A 22,567-nucleotide genomic window follows, 5' to 3' on the forward strand; every position below is an offset into this window, starting at 1 on the left:
CTGGATTCGAAATTCAATCCTTTAGTAACGGTGTATACACTTCGGTGTCGACGAAGTCAGTGGGTTCGAGTGTTCAAACCCTGCCTTTCTGCGTTAAGAGACTCTGCTTAGCGTGCTTTGAGGTTACACTTCCCAAGACGAAATTTCGATGGTTCTTTACGTTGACATTCACGAGTCCCCAATCGGTTTACTTGAGAGGCGAAGCTATTATAGGCTTCGCAAGCGCCTTCCCAAGGTGTGACAGGGAAGAAGCAACGCAAGGGTGGACGAATATTGGAAACTTTGAATTAAAATCCAAGTTTTTGTTATTTGGCTCACATACGGCTCGAGATGGTGGTGCCCCTAATTTCTGAGTAACCATTACACGGCCGAATGGTGCGGCATAAGATTGGTTATTGGTGTCCATAGGGTAAAATCTCCCTGCAAAAGCACATCGAAATCTCTTTCTTTATTATTCCAACCATACTGCAAAGGCTGAATCAGTAAAAAGGATGCACCCGTTTCGAACACAATCAATGCGTGGAGTGGCAATTTATTTATTTTATTTTTTCATCTACGTCTCGACTTCCTAAATAAATTCATGCGAAGTAGATTTTGTTGTTTTTGTCGTCAATGATCTTTGCTGATTTACACGAATTGGTAACTTACTCGTCTGTTTGTTTAAGAAAGATACTGAGTATACGATTCCATATTCGAAAACCAGATTTTGCCACGTGCTCGAATTTTATGGAATTCAAAAATTCCAATATTTGAACATCCCTACGGAGCGTTTCATGATGGGTTAATCGCGAAAATGACATCTACAATTTTTTCATCATCTTTTTGACTAAACCCGTCTGTTGCACGGGAGTTGCAAGGGATGTAGAAGTGACTGCGTCTCCTGTGTCTTCCCTTTCTTTTGCGCAGGAAAAAAGAAAGAAATTCAACTTACGTCATAAGGCGGATTCCATGCCCGATGTTGCCCGGTGCCTGGAGGCGGTGTGGAAAATGGCAGAAACTGTAAAATAAATGAGAAGGAAAAAAAAGGGGGGGCAACATGGCTTATGCGTGATACATGGCTTAAGCACGATGCAAGCAGCTCTATTTCTCTACAAAACCCGAAGCTCTACAAGCTCTACAAAACCCGAAAGAATTCCCTAACGCATTCCGGCCACGGCGGCCGCATTTCGATGGGGGCGAAATGCGAAAATACCCGTGTACCTAGATTTAGGTGCACGTTAAAGAACCCCAGGTGGTCGAAATTTCCGGAGTCCTCCACTACGGCGTGCCTCATAATCAGAAAGTGGTTTTGGCACGTAAAACCCCATAATTTTTTAACGCATTCCTCCAAACACGGCAAAAATAAACAGCGATATCAAAGCTAACGTGAACGTGGTATTTAATTGAAAAAAAAGGAGGAGCGGCCACTTTCAGGTGCGATATTGGGACCTTTGCAGAAAGTGTCAGTTTAGCGTTTATGAAGTTATGTGCCGCTCTAAGCAGATACCTTTGGAATTAAAGGCGATCAACATTACGAGGCTAAGGGTGATAGGCCTGAAAGAGAAAGAATGTGATCCACCCAACTGATGCACAACGCTACAAAGGAAACCCATACGGACTGCTGAGAAATAAAACTTCGCGGTTGAAGAAAAGTTTGCCATGGTCCGGGATTCGAATCCGGAACCAACGTCATACCGGGGCGGTCATTCTACCGTCTGAGATAACCCGCGTTAGCTCAGATAGTGCATTTCACAAGTGCAGGTCTGCAATAGGCCTGCAAGCGCGAAATCTACACATGTCTCGGAAAAAGAAAGAAAACCAAAATAATCGAAACGTCACCGTCTGCCAGAGCGTACTGCTGCGGCTTGAGGTGGCGCTAGGGCAAGAAATCCACCAAGCCCATCGGCTGATATGTCCGGTTGTAGAAAATGAAGGGGAAAAGGTTCATTAGCTTAGTTATACGGCTCCAGTACGGAAGCTCACTCCATGCAGGAGCACGTTAAACTTCCGATTTCACATCAGGACCTTCTCTCTGCTGCTCGAAAAGTGTCCGCTTTTAATACTGTTGTCTTCCTTAGGGGGGCCGACTAGGGAATCTGCAGGCTGTCCAGCAGCAAATCCCACTCCTCGATTCCGTTGTTATACCACGCCCATGCTCGCAACAGCCTGCAGTAACTTCGCCTCCCAAGACGCTGGTTTGGGATATGTGGCAGAAAAGAGACCTGCGAAAAGAGACCTGTTCCCGTCCTTTTGATCCTCCGCTCAGGCTACCAGGTACTGGTGGGGTGATGACCTTTCGCGGGACCAATCAAGAGTTGGTGAATACGCTGCGTTGACGTCTGGATAGGCGCTGACGGATTGGTGGTGGTTTGACTTGTGGAAAACGTCCAATTAACGCCTTTGTGGTGTTGAGACGTAACATTATATAACGCAATAGAGACCGAACGCGGGTAGAAATAGGGGCTACTTCGTATGTCCGCGCACGAAGACGGTAACAAGGAACTGAGTTCAGAGAGAAAAATGGCATTCCCCGCAAGAAGCTGCATTCCTGTCTGACTAACTCTGCGCACTGCTGCGAACGCTTTGGGCCATGTCAGCCAACTAGAAAAGAGAACCTGAAGAGACCCTGAAAGAGAACCTCCCTCGTCCGCCTCTGACTGCTCGCCGCGAAACGCCGGCTGAAGGATATTTCGCCGAAGGATTAGCTACACGCAAGGAGGCGAACCCTACTCCTCCCTTAGTGGTTGTTTTGAGGAACACTTCAAATCTACGACGTGACATGCGACTTCAGATGCCTGTCGTTCTTGGACCGTAGCAATGTCTTGAATCTCAACTGTGCCCCAAATAAAGCGCAGGCCTTAAGGAGACTCCGTAAATAATTTTTCGTGTGTGTGTGCGTGTTTGTTTATTTTAATACCTTTTTTACTGCCTCGCCGTCTCAATTACATACGTTAAAGTGGGGAAGAAATAAAGGAAATGTAGAAAAATAAGATAAATAAAAATAAAGAAATAATAAAAAAAGGGGGAGCACCTCCGGTGCCACCAAGTATAACGGGAAGCCATCTCACTTACAGTAGCATGCCACACCAGTCGCTAAGCTAAGCTCTCTAAACGCCATTCCTATTTTCCCTGTCTCCCTCTTGCTCCTTCCTTCACCCGCCGCTTCAGTCCAATTGCTAGGGCGCTGTGGAATCCAGCCGCGTCGGCAGCATTTTCGTTTGGGCAAAATGCAAAAGTTTTCGTGTACATACTTGAATTCAGCTTCACGTTATAAATAACCCCAGGTTATCTAAATTAACCCGGAGTCATCCTCAAGCATCCCTGAATGTCAGATCGTGGGTTTGGCGCGTAATAACTGATAAAAGCTTTTTTTTGGTATCTTTGCCTTCTCGGAAACTCGTTGCGTGATCTCGTCACTGATTGGCTGACACGGGCCCTACACCTTCGATGCACTTTGCGGAGTTGTTGAAACACAGCAGATAGATAGATAGATAGATAGATAGATAGATAGATAGATAGATAGATAGATAGATAGATAGATAGATAGATAGATAGATAGATAGATAGATAGATAGATAGATAGATAGATAGATAGATAGATAGATAGATAGATAGATAGATAGATAGATAGATAGATAGATAGATAGATAGATAGATAGATAGATAGATAGATAGATAGATAGATAGATAGATAGATAGATAGATAGATAGATAGATAGATAGATAGATAGATAGATAGATAGATAGATAGAGATGTCGGCACGTGCACTCCCTACTACGTCGGCCTCTTCTTCGTGGGTTGATTGCGCGTCTGGACGTGTTCGCCCGATGCGGAAACAACAGCCGGAAGCGACTGCCCCGAGCGGATGCGCTGGTGTATTCCGCGGCTCTCCTCGTCGGCCCGAGTCGGATTGGCAGTGGCCCCCCTCCCTGGCCAATGCGCCGCCGATTCGCGCCTCGGGCTTAACCAGAGCCTCGGTACTCCCCAGTGTTGGGCCCATGCCGCAAAAGGCCAACTATACGACAGCGTCGGTGAGCCGCGGCGTCGGATCCTGTTTTTTGCTTACCCGACGTGTCCTTCTTATACTGGCCTCTTCATACTTGATATTCGCTTTGTATATACTCGCCCCAGTTGTCAAATAATAGTAGTAGTAGTACAAAACTTTATTTGTTATTTGGTAATGAAGTCCCAGAGGGTGGAGCCCTCAGTCCAGGGCCCCATTTTGTGCTGCGATCCGGCTGGCCCGGTCAATTAGGTATCGCTGGTCGTCCAAGGCTGTGTTGGAAAGAGCGGCTCCCACTGGGATCGCGAGGCGTTGGGCATTGTATGAAGGCTTGGTTTGGAAGGTTTGGAGCATTCCCACGTAGAATGGTAGAGGTCTGGGTGTCCTCCGTAGAAAGCATATTTTTCGGTATACTGGGTAGGGTCAGATAAGTGTCTTCTTATTTTGTTCCTGTTTTATCATGACAATCGACTCAACGAGAGAGGCGCAAAACTGCGCCGTCGTCATCACAATCATCAACATCATCATCAGCAGCAGCATAATCATCATCATCGTCACATTATTATTCAATATCGACTTCAGGATGACGTCGTTGGGGATATTTGCAAGTACCCCAATTTATTTATCAGCCTGATGACATCCGGTTTTATTTGGAGTTTTCTGTATTTCTACTTCTTTTTGTTTTCATTTTTTTATTTTCAAATGTGGATTAAGCTCTATCACAAGCGACGCAGTGGTACGACGACGTACAACATTACCGGTATCATTGTTAAGGAGAACGAGATGCTTGGAGTGGCACTGTTTGCTCTCGCACGAACAGCTCGTAGCACTTCACTAAATGACAAACTTGGACTACTCAACTTGACGACTTCCCAACTGTGTTCGTACGGAACTAACGCTGTGCCGACGAGCTTTTCTCAAAGTGCTGTTCTAAGGTTCGTGTGACGGAGGAAACAGGAGGCAGGAGCGTAGGCACAGTGCTCTAAGTGAACTTGCGGACTTGCTTTAAATTGGAATGCTACTGGGCAGTCAATATTTCCAGGGTCTCGCTTTTGTCCTGAACGAAATTTAATTAAGCATGAAAGAGAAGTCACTATTGGAACTTCTACTGCTGTACTGTAAAATACTGTGGGAAGTTCTTTTCAATGCGCTTCGAGCGCTTACCAAGAAAAAAACTCAATAATATAAAACTGGCTCGTATTACACGTGCTTTAAAGGAGGATGTTCTGTTCGAAATGAGATTTAGAAGCGTTCCTGCAAAGTTTCGGCTTTACTTGATAAAACCAGGCTCGCTTCTTGCTCCATTCTTTCTCCGTTTTTTATCTGTATCCTGTCTTTACTCTTACTCTGGGGGCGGCGCAAAAACTGTGACGAAACCTGAGTTTTTCAAAGAATTGACCTTGCTGGCGCGATGCCAGACGCTCAGTTCTCCGATTCTTTGTTCTGGAAGCTGCAGAAGACAATCGATTTAGAACCATTCATGCAATGCTATCTGCGAGTTTTAATTCAAGCCTAAATAGCACCTTTAGGCCAGGTTCCCGGAAACACTGTTTCGTCGCAAAAATAAATTATCCGCAAAAAAAGCGGCACGAACGCATCGAAGCGCTCTGAATTCGTGCGGCGTTTCGAACAAAAGCGGCAGGCATTCAGCTCTCTGAATACGTTGACTGTACGCACTGAAGGATTCCCCATAGCATGTTACGTGTCGGGGTTTTCCAAGAAGGGTCAATTCAAAACGTTTGGGCTAAGAACGTAAGTTCCGTGCGCAAACATACCGCGATTTCAAAGAATCAGGTTTCGGAGTAGAAACATACATTACTGTTTCTCCCGAATTCGGGCAGGGGGGGGGAGGGGGGAGGCAGGACGACATATCTTGGGGACAAGACATATAATTGCCCTTCCCTTTCCGGAGAATAATATGTTCTCTGCCTCTCTCTTATTTCTATGCTTGTATGTTTCAAGCAAACCTGCACGTTTTCAAAGTGGATTTCCGAATAGGCCTTATTTTGAATACGGATCCAAGCGTTTCCACTGAATCTGTGTCCGACCCACAGATTTTTTTTAGGTAAAACTTTCTCATTAACAATAACGAGTAAATATTCGGATGCGTTAAAGTTTCTTGAGTCGACGTGGCACAACCTTAAGGGTCCTAGATGTATAATGTATTGCATCAAGTGGCCCCTTTGGTGCCAAACATACATAGACGCATGTGCATGGATGAATATGATATGGGTACAATCTGATATGTGCACGATCTCAGCCATGTGTATTGCGTGTATCCATGCCTGCATGCGCGCTTATGTATGTGCATGTGGTAGAGATGGTATCTAGACAGGCACTTCGCGTAATGCACTACTCATCCGGGCGCACAAAGCTAGTGCCATGTCGACTCCATAAAACATATATGCGTCCAATGGTTGACCCTTTAGTCTAAACAATTTCAGCAGCCAAAAACCTAAATCGGAGACAGATCTCAGTTGAGAAATTTCTGAAATGTCTTGAGTGCAGCTTGTTTGTACTCTGCTCCGAGTGCTTTTTTGTTTGTTTGTTTGTTTGTTTGTTTTTTGTTGCACGAAGTACCTTTAATGAGCAGTTGGACGGGTTTTCAAGAAAGTAAGTGAAGCATTTACTCTTCTACCAATATGACTAACACTTTTTTACCCATCAGTCCTGTCTTCATGAGATTAAATTTTGACGCTTAAAGGGGACCAAATTGATGTGTTAAATCTGAAATTTAATTTACGAAAGCTTGTCTTGTCCGGGAACGTCACCACAGAAGACTTGCGTAACACTGCTATCGTATAAACAAAAAAAGGAACAAATTTATTTACAAATACTTATGATGAACACGCTCAATCTGCTGGTGGTGAAATTAATTGGCAAAATGCCCCCATTGTTCATAGGGAGGGTAATACAATGTCACGCCTTCGTCTGAATTCATTATACATTCAAACGATTGCACAGATGCTCGATCACTGTGACGAAATACTATGAATTACCTACGCGTGCTGTCTACGCCAACTTTTTTTAATGCTTATATCGCCTACAAAGTTCTGCTGTCATCATTGGAAACAAAGCTCGCGTTTGGGGAGCCGAATTGTTTTTGTGTTATATTTTTTTCTGAACATCTAATTTTAGTTTATGTTGTCGGTGGTGCGTGTTCTTACCGAAATGCGGTAAATTTGATGCATTGTACGCAGATATGAAGTGCGGGAACAATTTGATATCAACAAGACATTATCAGAGGCCCTGAAAAGAATACGACTTGACGTAAACTGTGACCTAGTGCTATTTTGTGTTAGTTCACATCTGGTGCTCTAAGGGAAGCAGTTTACTGATATGCAATATTTGTTCTTGTGCCGAAAGTCAAGGTTGGAGCCGCCAGATGGATACACACTGTGGGATAAAGGTTGAATAAACACGAATAATCAGGGGTAAATCAAGGGTAATGAGACTCAGGCAGGCTTGCCGACATTTCGATGTGTGGACCAATCTTTGCCAAAGATAGGCTCCCCTATCGAGACGTCTTGCCAGCCTGGCTAAAGCTCTTCACTGCTCACCACTATACATACAACTTTTATCCCTCTCCGTTCAGACTAAGGCAGTTGTGAACTGCATACTTCGATTTCTTTTATTCAGCCAACGTTGGAGCTTAACAACTACAACAACAAAAAATGTCTGAGGCTCCGAATTCAAATTCTGCCTGATGCAATAGGTGTCATGTTACTCCCACTCTAAAATGCAACAAATTTCATTTTTATTCGCCCAGCGCTAGTCAAATGAAAGCATTCATACGTTTAACGTATGCTTGAATAGGGAAATTGGTCCTGGCCGCGAGCTTTAGCTTAACCTCTGAAAGGAGAACCGAGGTGAACGTGACGGCGTTTCACCTTTTTACACATTAACTGAAGGTAAAAAATTTTACCACACAGACAAAAAAAATACTGGCAAGCATTAAAACACCCCAAATAATTGACAAAACAACACTAGTTTACAGTAATTTACGAAAAATTTACAAAATAATTTACTATAACACTACGTGACACTTCGATCGCAAAGACCTTCCACATCGACCACCATGTTCATGGGTGGCGCTGCTTAACACTCCCCGGGTTAAATCTTGTACACATACATAAATACCATATAATGTGTACCGGAACCGCAATTGGTAGTGCAAAGGACTCGTAATGCAAAGGTTTTGGGTTAGGCTGCCACAGGCGGCAAGTTGCTTTATCGTCTACTTATATTTGCCTTTAATTTATATTTCTGTACTTCAATTACAACTACAAGTAATTTCCACTGTGTTTTTCTTGGCTTCATTAGATGCTGGCTTCAGATAGTTGAGAATAAGAAACATGCAGCACATTCAGTGGCTGCCAAGACACTGCGGCGTCACTGGAAACGAAGACGCCGATAATGCCGCTCGGGCAGCTCTTGAAGACGCACAAGAAGAGGCCATACCGCTTTCACGATCCGACACAGCTAGGAGACTCTCTATGGTGCACACCAAAAAGCCAGAACAACCAGAGCAACCGTCAATACTACCTGCCCTCTTTGATGTATCTCTATATGCCAACTGGACTCCGCCGAAGAGAGGCGGCTCTTCTTTATCGCTTATGGCTAGGGGTGGCTTTCACGAAATCGTACTCATTTCGCATTGGAATGTCCGACAACGCTCTCTGCAATGCCTGTCTTTGCGAGGAGACGCTGGAACACATTCTGTGTGACTGTCCTGAATATAATGTTCAGCGACAGTCCCTGGCATCTGTTCTAGCGCACCTTGACACTAGACCATTGTCCCTCGACACGATTTTCACATCCCGCCGACAGAAGACATCGCAGGTGAAGGCGACGAAGGGACTACTTCGGTTTTTGAAAGAGACAGGATTGGACAAGCGGCTGTGACAGTGATATCACGGACCATGAATGTCAGATTGATGGACTCTAACGGGCGATCTGTGTGTGCTGTGCTATGTGCTCTCTCTTCCCCTTCCCCATCTTTCATCGCCCCCATCCCTCTCCCATGTGTAGGGTAGCAAACCGGTTAAGATAAACTGGTTAATCTCCCTGCCTTTCCTTCTCCACTTTTTCCTTCCTTCCTTCCTGTGTGCCAGCCGGTTTTGTTTTCTGTGCCCGCGAGGTGAATACGTCGTGTAGCAATAGCTCTCTCCATTCTTGGAATTCTTGCGGCTGCCCCACGCAAACATAACCAGAAGAAACAAATGCAACACTCTCGTTCATTTACTGTCGCCATAGTGAACCTTAATGCCACACGTTTACGCCTCCTTCCCTTCCCTCCTCTCTCTCCCTGTCATCTTTGTTTTCCCCTTTCCCATTCCACCAGTATAGGGTAGCCAACAGGACCTTATTCTGGTTAACCTCCATTTGTAACGTTCCATTTATTGGAGCCTTTAAGGTAATAAAAGAAATTAAAGGAAATGAAATCAAACCTCTCTGCCTTCTGTTTTTCTCTTTCCTTCCTTCCTACTGCCACACGACGTCAGCAAGTATTGCGCTTTGTAATGACATCACACTAAAGCTGATGAAGTCAGGTCGGAAATTTAGAAACCAACTTTAGTATCAAATTAAGATATCTCGTGTTTTCTAGTCTTCCTATTTGCAATTATAGTGTCATCTTCTCGCGCGTGAGAAGTGGGTAGTAGCGTGTCTGCAATGTTCTTTTTAATTTGTGAGAACTCATCTAAGACTTTGCTTAAGCGGTCCTATAAGTTCTTTTTTTCTTCTTTGTCATAGCGGTTGCACAGAAATAAGTGTTCTAAGAAGTTGCGCCAATAGCGCTGCATTTGTCTAAGAATGTATTGCAACTACGTCATTTTTCGCAAACATTTCCGTCATAATAGGCTTATGTGTGCACAAAATTGACTCATACATTTCTGTGAACGTCAAATAAAGCTTCGCTTATCACACATTTCCACATATACGTGGGATCTCCCAATTCTCTTTCATTTTCTTTTTTGACGCCGCAATCCCTTGCAATTATGTGTTCGAAGAAGCGGTGCATACCTGCAAATACAATTCAATTATGAGGCAGTGCGATCTTTCCCGACTGCAGCGTGGCTTTTCACGGAACACACGCACACACACACACACACACACGCACGCACGCACACACACACACACACGCACACACACACACGCACACACACGCACACACACGCACACATGCACACACACACACGCACACACACGCACGCACACACACACACACGCACACGCACGCGCACACACACGCACGCACGCACGCACGCACGCACACACAGACACGCACAGACACGTGCACACACGCACACACACACACACACACTCGCGCACACACACACACACACACGCACGCACGCATTACAGCTGCACTTCGCCGAAACCATGCTAGCGACGGGCGCTGGAAGATCACTCGTTCTGCCGCAACCGCCAGCCAGTACACGTGTCAGTACACGCCAGCCTAATAGAGAGAGGCAAGGGATAGAAGAATGGGGCGCCTCTCGGGATTCCCACACATGCCCCCGAAGACCTCTTTGTTGTTACTCGACCCCGTTTCCACGCCACTTCCACTTCTCGCGTTCCTTTCCTTTGCGGGAGCGTGGCGTCAACTTTTCCATCGCTCTTTTTTTGATATCTTGTTGTATCTTTGATTATTTTTTCCGTCTATGTTTATTGATCTCCGGGACATGCATAAGCGGGCCTGCGGAACGTTTCACCGTGCCGCATATTTCACAGGGCACATCGCCAGATTCACTCTAACGCCGCCCTGCACTGAACGACGAGGCGCCGTCTAGAAATGTTAATAAAAGGTACATGACAGCGTACGCCGTAGCCCAAGTCCAAACAAAGTGCATCATCACTACTGAAGCATAGATGTCCGTTAATGTATGGGTGGAATTCCTACAGATTAAACCTTTAAGCAACGGCAAGCTTTCGTTATACAGCATACCAGATATTTATTTATTTATTTTTTGCGATCACTTCCGGGTTTTCCTGAGCGTGGTTGCTGGCTAAATGGATGCTGCCGCTGTGTTCTCAACTAGCTGACACGCAAGAAACAGTGCTATGTCCTTGCTGCCCTCATAAAGGTCCAGATTCCTCGCCTTGTTTTCTACGATAACACTGAGCGATAAACCAAGTGATACTTAACTGTTTACATTCCAGCGAATATACGTCATCAATAGCAAAATTTTTCTAATACAGCAAACCACTCAAAAGTTTCTACACGTACTTTTAAAACAATTAGACGATAAATTCGGCTAGCCTTCTGTCGTGTCCCAACGCGCACTACCTTATTGAGATGATCATGAAGATGGTGATCATGATGATGATGATTATTTTCGTACCGTAGCAGCACAACCGCAACTGAGGATTGACCAAATGGAGGGGCGCTACGTTTAAAGCAGATAAGAATGAATGAAGAAATAAAAGACACCATAATAGTCACCTTCCATAGCACAGAGGCGCGTGCCAGTTTCCATTACTCGAAAGACACGTGTCTAAATGAAGTGGGCAAACTTATAGCAATTGATTAAGCGCTTCACCTAGATTCCAAAAATGTCAGCTGCATTTGCATAATATAAATAAATGTAACTACGAACACGAGCTACGTGGTAACGCAAAAGGAGATTGCGGTGTAAACCAAACCTGTCACGGCATTTCCGAAAAGAGACCCCGCAATTCCGCTTCCTACTACGCCGGCAGAATCGGACCAGTGGCTTACAATGGGCGAGCCATCGTCCCTTCTCAGAAAATGCCACCGGTTCTCGTTAATGACTGAGGGACAACTAACCTCATAGCATTCGCTACACCTCACTGACTGGATGAGGAGGAGTACAAGATTGACAAGTAACAGTAGCGGTGCTAAATGAACATGTGTAAGAGAAAAAGAAAATGTATAGAACAGAGCAAGTACCGAACACCCACCCTGCGTAGTTTACGTATTTCCTCTCCTTCTTCCAGCTATTTGAATGTATTTCTCCACCCAAATAGTGTTCGCTCACAAGCTGGTTGGGGGTGCACTCTTAGTACCAAGGTTACAGCGCATGCGAAATGCAGGGAGTACGCAAGATGGTGCAGCACTGAGTGTTGACTTGTAAACGGCAATCAATTCGACGAACTTCCTGAAACGTCCGTGGCGAGATGGTGCACCGCCGTTTCTTTTTTTTCTCCTTCGCTAGCTTCCACGCCTCTCAACTCCAGCACAAGCCCCTTTCCACTGCGCTCCCCGCCTCTTCTCCTGCACCGAGCGCTCTCTCCTCTAATTGAAGCCAAAGAAGAATTTGCGGACACAGAACGCTGCTGATCACTGGCGAAACACGGCCCAATACAGCTATAGTCGTAGTAACTGCCTTGTAATACTGGATCATCAACCCATTACGCATATGTATGTATGTATGTATGTATGTATGTACGTACGTACGTACGTACGTACGTATGTATGTATGTATGTATGTATGTATGTATGTATGTATGTATGTATGTATGTATGTATGTATGTATGTATGTATGTATGTATGTATGTATGTATGTATGTATGTATGTATGTATGTATGTATGTATGTATGTATGTATGTATGTATGTATGTATGTATGTATGTATGTATGTATGTATGTATGTATGTATGTATGTATGTATGTATGTATGTATGTATGTATGTATGTATGTATGTATGTATGTATGTATGTTGTGCTGCAGAGCTCTTAGGCATTATAAAGCTTGTTACTGCTCAATTTTAGCAGCTATATGCTTGCTTCAAAGATTGTAAGTGTGCCAGGTACTTCATATATTCGAGGTAAATCGATGAAGACAAAAAAAGGCGCATACAAAATGATCAATTCGCAAAATTATCATTCCTACAATGCAGCATGGACTTACGGCGATGGGCATAAAAAACTTGAATATTGTCGCAGTACAACGCGCACAGTAGAAAGGGAGACGTTCAAGAACCGCAGGACAACTTGTTTGGTTTGGTTTGGTTTGGTTTGGTGCCTGTAGCTATAGCACAACCCACTACGGGGGATTGGCCATGAATCGGGCGGCAGTGGGTTGAAAAAGAATAAATACCTAAATAGGATTTTTTTTACTGGAAATGCGATATTAAATTAATTCTAATCGTTAATAATAATTTTCATGCTATAGTTTCTTAAATTTAGAAGTTAATATTTTTGATTTCTTGTTTTGAAAAATCAAACAGTAAAATGTTCAAATACAAAACAGGCCAGAGACACGTCTTCTTCGTCCTCGCCGAATCCCACTGACCCACTAGATGAAGTTCGCTCATGTCCCTATCTTCGTTGTCGTCTGCATAGAATACACGCGTCAGAACGCCCAAACTCAACGGGGCTTTCAAGTAGCTCGCCACCTTGCGTGTTGATGCTGCAAGCACGCAAGAAAACTATCGTGGTCGGGGAGTGGCAGTACTTCGAGCCAGTAGCCAAAACCTTTAACTCGTCGCTCCATTCCTTCTCAGTCAATCTTTCGTTCATTCATTCATTTCAACTGCTTTCCGCGGTGAATTTAACTGCTCACTACTGCCGTAAGCTTAAGCTCCTAAAGGTGGTAATGAGTACTTGAACGGGCATTTTATGTCCCTTTCAAACACAATCAGGGCTGCATCACGTGTCCGGATGGAGTAGCCGAGACAATATGCATTATGTCAGTCCTTCCAATGTAACGCATACCTAACAATATAGAACAACCTTGCGAACTAAAGAATGAGGCGACATTTCAACGAAGAAACAATAAATCAAATAAACAAGCAGCAAGTATATTCCGGAGTCCGCTGAACTCGCCAACCTGAAGAAACAAACGAATGCGTAGAATGACCCCAGAGACACTATTACGAGTTTGCGCGCACCTGCAGTCAGGAGTGCGCTTGGCGCGCAGTGTTGTAGATCCTCCCCTTCGAGTGGTGCAAAAGAAAAATGAAGACGGCGTAAATGGCCTTGCGGTAATGAGAGGCGACTGCATTCGTTATATAATATATATATATATAAGCCTAGATGCAGACACGCAGGAGCAAACAACCACGGGCCAACAAACGGGGCCTGCAACTCTCCACACTCGGACTGCACTGCGGGTGTCATTTCGCGTCTCCATGCTATTCTTCATGACGGCACAACGAGAAGGCGGAGGGGGTGGGGTTACCGAAGCGTCTTTCGGACGTGCTTGCGTCAACTACTCATTTTCGGCATACGATATCCTTCCGACCTTTGCTTTTCTTTCTCCAGTCCTTGGCTATTTCCCCCTCCGGACTGTTAGCGTGGTAACAACAGAACGAGAAATCGTAAGCAGGGGGCTCCACCTACGCGCCTTTTCTTTTCTGGGGCCGAAGGCGACGCCTCAAGGCGGAAAATGAGGTGAGTCGCAGAAAAGGCTGCGGAAAAGTCGTCCCTTTCGGTCCGTCGCTGCTGCGTCATTGAGACTGGCTTCTCCGCACGGCTTCGATCTGGCAACAGCTGGCGAACGCCCCTCTTTCTTCCGCTTGCTTTCGCCCATACCTCCTTCCTCATTCAGTGGTGTAGCATTAAAGCCGCATTTTCTTCACCGTGCTTTTCTTTACGGTAAGGGCGTTAGGCTTGGAGGCGGGAGGAGACAGATGTGTTCCTTTCGAGATGAGGCGGAAAGCTGGACACTTAATACGAGGACCACCCCAGCGTATAGGAAAACCACGTGAGGCTGGGGTTGCGTAACACGGACCCTCCCTCCCCACCTCCTCCATCTTTTTCGGTATACCACTACTCCAGGTTATGGGTTCTTTTTTGTCATGGCAACAAATGGGTACATTTTCTTTTTGAAGCCCTTCGTATCTTCATTTGTTCCTTCCTTCCTTCCTTCCTTCCTTCCTTCCTTCCTTTCTTCCTTCATTACTTCCTTCTTTTTTTCTTTCATTCAATCATTCGGAACCTCATTCATTTATATTTATTTATTCATCTATCTAGAAATACCTCACAAGCCTCCAAAGAGGCATAGAGTAAGGGGAGCATGTGGCACAGTCCAATTACATTTGAAGTCGATTCCGCTACACATCAACAAGGAAACAAACAATGACGCAATCAAAATTTTTTAAAACTAATTTACAAACTTTCCTTGATACAGTTCATACCCTTCATATATTCGTTCCTTCATGCACTAGCTTCTTTATTCATTCTTTCACCACTTCATTGATACGCTCCTTCCTTCCCAATCCCTCCATCGTACACTCCTTCATTCATTTATTATTTTTTTACGTCCTCAACCTGTTTATTCATCCATTCATTTTTTCCTTCCTTCCTTCAAGTAATCCCATTTTCCCAAGCCCAAATGATGGCTTGTTTACGGGCCGCCCCGGACCGAAGTCTAAGGTGAGAGACTTTCTCCACCCGAGAAAGACTGTCATTTCCATTCTTTCACTCCACATACACTTGATTCGACATATTCACACTTTTTATCCTTCTTTTATTTTTAATTCCTTCTAGCTTGTTGCATCTGCCGTAAGTAATCACACATATTTAAATATAGAAGAAAGAGAATAATCCTCGTCTCAGCCGATTGACAAGAAGGTATGTAGGTATGTTCCGCCACCAGGCACTTCAATTTATGACATCAGAATGGTACTACCAAAATAAAAACTCAGTGCTTATGAAACGTCGAGGCAGGACATGCCTTCGACGTCGACACACTGAGAGTTTTGCGAATTTTCTGACGCCGTGACGGTGCCCGTACATGGTTACATTGTATTACCAAGAACAAGCATGGCAATCCTGTAAACTTTCTCAAAGATATATACGCGAAAGTTCATCGCAATAAAGAAGCCACAAAAATAGGCAACAGTCGGCACCTCGCTTCTTTCTTACAATATTGTGAACAAGTCATCGCAGTCAATATATAGTGATACAGACTCGGTCGATGAAACTCAGGCAAAGCGTGGGAAATACCCTCACGAGGTACGTATACAAAGAAAGTAGACTAAGTTAGAAAACAGAGACACGAGAGCATATCGCAAGTTTAACCTTCTGGTTTTTCATTTTGTTGTTTTTCAATAACAGCGCACCCTCGTGGGGGGGCAGCAGCTGTCGCAACAATGGAGGATGCAAGAAACAAATACAAAAAAGAAAAAGATCAAGGCGATCATGACCGTTCCCGAGGAGCTCTTTTCAGGGTTCTACTTCCGGCGCCCTCATACTGCGTCATCAGCGCGCTTTTGTTGCCGGCCATAACGGCGCTCTTGTCTGAGCTCAAATGTATTTTATTTTCTACGCAGCTTACAGGCTTACTTGGTTCTCTCGGGTCTGCGCTAGGGAACTACGAAAGAACAGCTCTTCGGCAGTCGAGCATATCACAAAATACACTTTGCATGCTTATAATAAGTATGGTATAATAGGTCTTATTTCGTGCTAGCACACTTTGAAGTCGTTTCGGATTAGAGCGAAGCAGCCTTGCTTCTGGGAACTTATTGGCTTTTCACGGGAATCTGTACCAAACTAAGCTGATTGTGAAGAGCCGGAAGCATATAAACTAAAATCACGTGTACCTCAATAGTTCTATTTTAAGTTACGCCAGGTTTCCTTTGCTAGCTAACCGATTTTCTTTCTTTTTCTCTTGCGCTACGCGGCAGGAATTCATGACGATTTTGACAATACCAGTGCTTAGCACTCCTCTTGCGAGTATGCTATGAAAGCTCATTAAAAGCGTCGTTAGGCAAGCCCATTAAGGCTACAATACAATAAAAGGCTCTAGTTTATGCGTGTTCGTAATTGTCGCGCCCCATGTGTTGCACAAAAAAAGAACTAAAGCAATGAACTAATGAACACAAAAATGTTAAACAAACGAGCATACTTTTGGTTTATTATTTCTAAATTTAATGACTGTGCGTCACTGTATTTTCTATAAAGGTTTTGTTCCTGCCACTATCAGTTTCGTCTTATTTCTTCGCCTCCGATTTGAGGCCGTTTTGATTGTTTCTAAGTCTACCGGCAAGCATTGAGCCCGGCTGTGTGGTGTTATGAGGTAGGTGTTATAAGTCCCCTGTGGAGACAATTTAACAAAACTTGTTGCTTAGCTAGTTGGTTCATGACTCAAGACTAAAGGTTACGGCGCTAAGCAGACGAGGAAGAAGTGAGACACAAAGGGGAATGGCATCCGTATGTGTTGTTTGTTTCTCGCTTCGTTCTCTTATGCTTAGCGCCGTAACCATTTGTTTTTGGGACGAGTTACTTTCTTTTGTAATACTGACGACTGATTTTCAGGATATATCGCTTAATTAGGCGTTGGTATTGTGGATTTTGTACGCATATGTGTATTAGCTGAAGGTTATAGGTGCAACCAGGTGTCGTGCGCGTACGGTCAACGCCGTTGCGCCTACACAGCGGTCGATTCTCCTGGCGTGGCTTGGATTCTTCAAATCTCGGCGACGAACGAAAACCAGGGTTGGTTGGAGTGGAACCGTAGCTTGTAAGTGCAACCAAAACCACCGATTGATTGCATGAGCGCTATTTCTGTGCCCTTGCCAACTTTCATTAGTTGAAGAGATCAACTTACTGATTTGGTCATACTGTCTCGAAGGATCTCTGGGTCTATGGTACGTGCCACCGTAGAGGAGGGCTTCGGATTAGTTTTCATCGCCTATAGGCATTTACTGCTCTCTCTCTCTCTCTCTCTCTCTCTCTCTCTCTCTCTCTCTCTCTCTCTCTATTTCTCTCTCTCTCTACAAGCTCACTGTATACACCGAGCGCCACTGTGTGGCTACTGGCGATATCGTGTTCTTGCGCTTAGAAGCAGAACACTACATCCAGCAAACGCTTTCGTTGGGTCAACTTCGTGCCGTTACTTTGAGCGTGTAATTACGACCCATGACTGAGCAAATTTCTGTTTTGGGTTGTAATAATGATAGTCCAGCTTACCACTATTGTATTAGAGCGCAGGACAGCAACAGTTCTTTTTCTCTCTCTCTCGATAAGATGGACGTTGGAAGAAGCAAAGGATGTTGGCGCCATTTCCTTGCAATGTAAATGTATTCGATGCAATGTCCGAGCGATTCCCGTATTTTTACTCTTGCTTCAAAATACTCCACTGATACTCCTAGCCTATCAAAGGCACCGCAGACGGAACCGGCAGATCGGTTTTGAATACTATAGTGCCTGTCAGCGTGAACCACTCCTTCAGTTCAATGAAAAAATAATACGCAGCATGTCGAACATCAATCATGAGGCTGTCTCAGGAGCCTCCCGCTTCCAGTCGGCGGATAACTTCTGAGCTGTGCGCACACCACAATCACCAACAGTAAACAGCGTAGTTTAATGCACACACACGCATGCACACAACACACGCACAACAAAATCTCATTACGGCTTCTTTCTTACACGGTTTCTCACAGGCCATTTGGCTGCGAACGAAACTTCACTATTGGTTTACGTTTACACTAGAAAAGTTCCTCGTGCTATCGGAAGTCGGCTACCTAAAGGAGAACAGCCTGCAAATTACCGCACTAAATAGTTGAAACAAGAAATATGTTCAAACATTCGCCAGTTTCCTCGATAAGTAAATAAGCAGGGGTGCGAGAGGATGACAAAGAGCGAAGTTTCGTCATGTCTCCCCAGCCCCTTAAGTGCCTGCACGGTGTTTGCCTTGCTCTTAAGGAAGTACGAGCCGAGGGCCACGGGAGAGAGTGCAAATTGAGAACAGGCGTGCCTGACAGGTGAAGAGAGTTGGCGAAAGCTTCAGATTAAAGCAACGAGAAAACAGAGGACATCCTTATAGACATTCCTCATGCATATTTTGTTGCCATTGTACTTTGATTAGAAGGAACTTACTCGAAAATCATTATTTTATCGACCTCACCTACCTTCATTTTGATTGAAGCGCAGTGTGATGTGTTACAGAGTGCGGTTTTGATTTTATCAATGCACTGAAGAAAGCTATTGCAATAGCGAAATTTCTTGGACTAGCTAGTAATGCTTGGTATATTGATCTTCACCGTAGTAACCGATATCATCATATTCTAGCTCCCAATGACTTCCCGTTACCCTTACACTACGTCCGCTAACGAAATCCTTGTTCTGCAAGTTTTCTAATCTCTACTCAACAACTACAATTTTCTGCCGCCCTTTACTGCGTTTCTACTTACAGACTACCGCTAATCTGTCCTCCGTTCCTTTTAATCCCAACTAGAATATTGCTTGTCCAAGTTTGCTTTCTATTCGACAACCCTGTCCTAATGCACCTAAACGCTGCACCAATCGTATGTCGTTCCATCGCGCTCCTTGCGTGGTCCTCAATTTCTACTCAAGCTTAGCGAACCAGTTAGCGCTACAATACATAGCGAAGAAGGAAAACATTGAAACACATGGAAGCGCGGTTCCCCTAGCAACTGACATTAACTGGAATCAGTCACAACTAGGTGGTCAAAATTAATCCAGAGTCCTCCACTGCGGCGTGCTTCATAAGATCGCGGTTTTGGCACGTAAACCCGTTAACTTAAGTTTTTGTAACCGCGGCGCTATCCGAAATATATGCATGCCATATCAAAATGCACGTGGCTATCTTTTGGAGGCATCGAAAAATCGTGTTTCTTTTCATGACGACAAAACAGACGTGGGAAACGTTCTCGAAGGAGGCGTCCGGGTGGAGAGAGAGAGAGAGAGAGAGAAAGAGAGCTCTTTATTAGAAAAACAGAGAATTTAGCCGGCGCGTATATAACCGCTGGCATGCTACTCTGTATAGGGATGGGGAATGGGATTAAAGGATTCCAGAAGAGAGTGGGAGAAAAAGAGGAAAAAAATAAATATGAAATGTCCGAGTGGACCTGATACTAATATTTACAGGTGACATGGCTTTTTACAGGTAATTTACAGGTAAATTTAGGCTTTTGTTATGAAGGATGGAATTTTTAAAGCTTTCCGATTAGACCAATTTCTGATAGGTATTTGAACAATAAATAGTTTGGCCATAGTTTGGATATGAAGCGACTATGTATAGACATCGCTTGTATAGCTTGCACACGGCTATGCACAGATTGTCCTGTTCCTCCCGTGCTCCTACAGTTTAGCGGTGAGCGACCCAGTTTGCAGAAAGTTTCAACGATGCCACGAAAAACTCAAGTTGCTGAAGGTAACTCTAAAGCACGTTTGCAACGGCGTCAGGGTATATGCTGTTGCAGTGTTAACGAGACGAATAGGCAGTTGGGCTGTTGGCGCCCGTGGGTGTTGTTTATTTGTGCCCTGCACGGGCCCGATAGGGCACCTTGCGCCTGCAAGGTGGGGATGCGACGCTTTCATTTATCACCTACTTTGTCAGTGACACCGGCCGGCCGATAGGGACGAGGTTTCAGATGACAACAACTCATAGTTGATTGCTCGTCTGAGTGTTACGCATCGAGCTTAGCCAAGCTCGCGCTTGGAATTTTTCCGATCTCGACCCCGAATATGTCCAAGTCGTACGGAGCACGCCCACTTCGACATTTGCAGATCTCGGACACTCTTGCCCCGTGGCGAGTAATCGGAGTTGTCACGGCGAATGTCTATCCCGGCGTTACCGTTTTGCTTCCATTCCTGACGAGGTTGCGTCGTGTTCTGGCGCTGCCGTCTACGGGCCGAAAGCTTCGCCGTAAGGTGCCTGTACACCTGTCCTCGGCTTCTTTTGTGCCGTTCCGTTATTCGTTGGAGCAGTGAACCAACTGTTCCATAATTAAAGAGAGAACAGAGAAAGAGAGAGAAACTGGAAAATGAGGATGTCAGCCCTGCTATAATCTGGCGCTCACTACTTCAGTCGAGGAGTTTCAGATGGCATGAACAAGAAGAAAATAGAAGGAAGTGGAACAGACAAACTAAGAAAAAAATTACCGACCACATAAAAGCAGCAATAAATAAACAAATCAGTTCCGGATGATTACCTAAGGGTTAACGAATGCCTATAAGTCCTGAGTAGCGTAAATACATAACAGCGTGTCCACCGTGGCTCGGAAAGCGGCCCCAGTGTTGCCACAAGGCCCTAAAGGGCCACTAACCTGCATTTCTCCGGGTGTACCAAGTTCTTGCTGCTAACAGCGCGGTGGTTTAAGGGCGACAGTGACACAGCACATGCTCAGTACCATCACGTAGTTTGCATTCGTAGTACAGTCGTGAACTGAGTTGCCCGAATCTTACACACAGACAAAAAAAAAAAACTGCTGGGTTTAGGCTACGCGAGGAGTTTGTTTGAACAATATGAAGCATTCAGAAAAACCTAGATGTGAACATCCATAAAGTATAGGAACGCAAGTTTTTTTAGAAGCACTGCACGAACACAGCCACACATTTACACAAGACACATGCTTTTACATGAATCTTCTCACCTGTTCGCTCATCACCATGCGATTCGCCTGGTCATGGGCATAGCTGGTCGAGAACTAAGGAAACAAAAGGGGGAAGCATTTTTGTACAAAAGACTGCCTTGAACCATGCCGAGTCCTTTCCTTCCTTTCTTTTTTTTTTTGTTCTTATCGCAGAGTGCACCAGGACATTTCCTGCTGAATTATGAACCTGTCCTGACCTGTACCTCAACGGTCATTGGGGCAGAAATGTCCTATCCTGACCGGAACAATTCTGCCGCAATGGCCGTTTATACCACAGTGATGAATAGCTATGGGCTACGAGTTTGAAACATGAGCCGAGCATGCGCAAATAAATCTGCGCTCAACAGCCCGTCTGCACTCTGATCTACTAATGAAAAGTGCGTTCCATTTCAGAACATATCCAGAGCAGCAACATCAATAGTGTCAAGAAAATGACCATGATTTCAAACTAAGGCTATCATAATTGGGAAGAGGGAACGTAAAGACGGACAAGACGTTACAACTAAAGTTGCTTGTCTTTATATCAAATTATACAAAAATGCGGAAAAGTAATGAAACATACAGCATACTTTTGTATGCAAAAACGTTTTTTTTTTTTGTTGTTGTTGTAAACATTGAGTGGTCCAGGCATAAGATGTCTGCAATCGCGAGGACCCAATAAAAAAGCTGAATTCTCGTAAACCCCTGATCACATAGCGTGGTTCTGAGAGTTGCAGTCTGCAGTAGCGTTCACGATCAACATTGTGGAGGACAATGACCTATTGTCCGAGTCATTCAAAAGCCCTTATCGTGACGAGCGTAGTTCGTTACACACGGTAGTGTTACCCTGCTCGGAGACGAAATATCTTTTTACAAAAGGAAAAAGAAAATGTGCATAACTTGTACCATTAGGCTATTTTAGCCTTTGAATACATAAATTTCGCTTGTTCGGGTTATGGCTTGCTTCACAAGCCTTAAAAATGTTTATTCCGTGCAAGAAATGTGCAAAATATTCTTTGACATTGCCAAATGGATAAATGTTATGTTCATGTTTATCTCGCTTCATATATTCGTCATTCTTCTAATTCCTTTTTTTTTTTGTGTCCCTCTCTTAAAGCCTGTTTTCTCTCTGGCACTCCGTTCTTGACGCAAAGTATCATGCAGGCAATCACAATTTTTTTTATGGAATGTTATTTACACATCGGCAGACGTCACCGTTTTTCACTAAAGATCTTTCCCTCTTTTACTTTGGGGCTGCATGTACAAATTACGATAAAGATGTGTATTCTCGAC

General features: G+C 44.4%; 1 protein-coding gene across 1 annotated transcript in view; it reads right to left on the reverse strand.

Annotated features, from left to right (window-relative positions):
* Positions 1 to 922: 922 nt before the first annotated feature.
* LOC142574501 (uncharacterized) overlaps positions 923 to 22,567 on the reverse strand; it is a 292,007-nt gene continuing 270,362 nt past the window's right edge. Inside the window, exon 3 of the mRNA XM_075683564.1 lies at positions 923 to 997. Within this exon, the coding sequence (XP_075539679.1) occupies positions 923 to 997 (75 nt within the window). The remainder of the gene's footprint in view (positions 998 to 22,567) is intronic.

Source organism: Dermacentor variabilis, chromosome 3, assembly GCF_050947875.1.
Source record: "Dermacentor variabilis isolate Ectoservices chromosome 3, ASM5094787v1, whole genome shotgun sequence".
NCBI lineage: Eukaryota > Metazoa > Arthropoda > Arachnida > Ixodida > Ixodidae > Dermacentor > Dermacentor variabilis.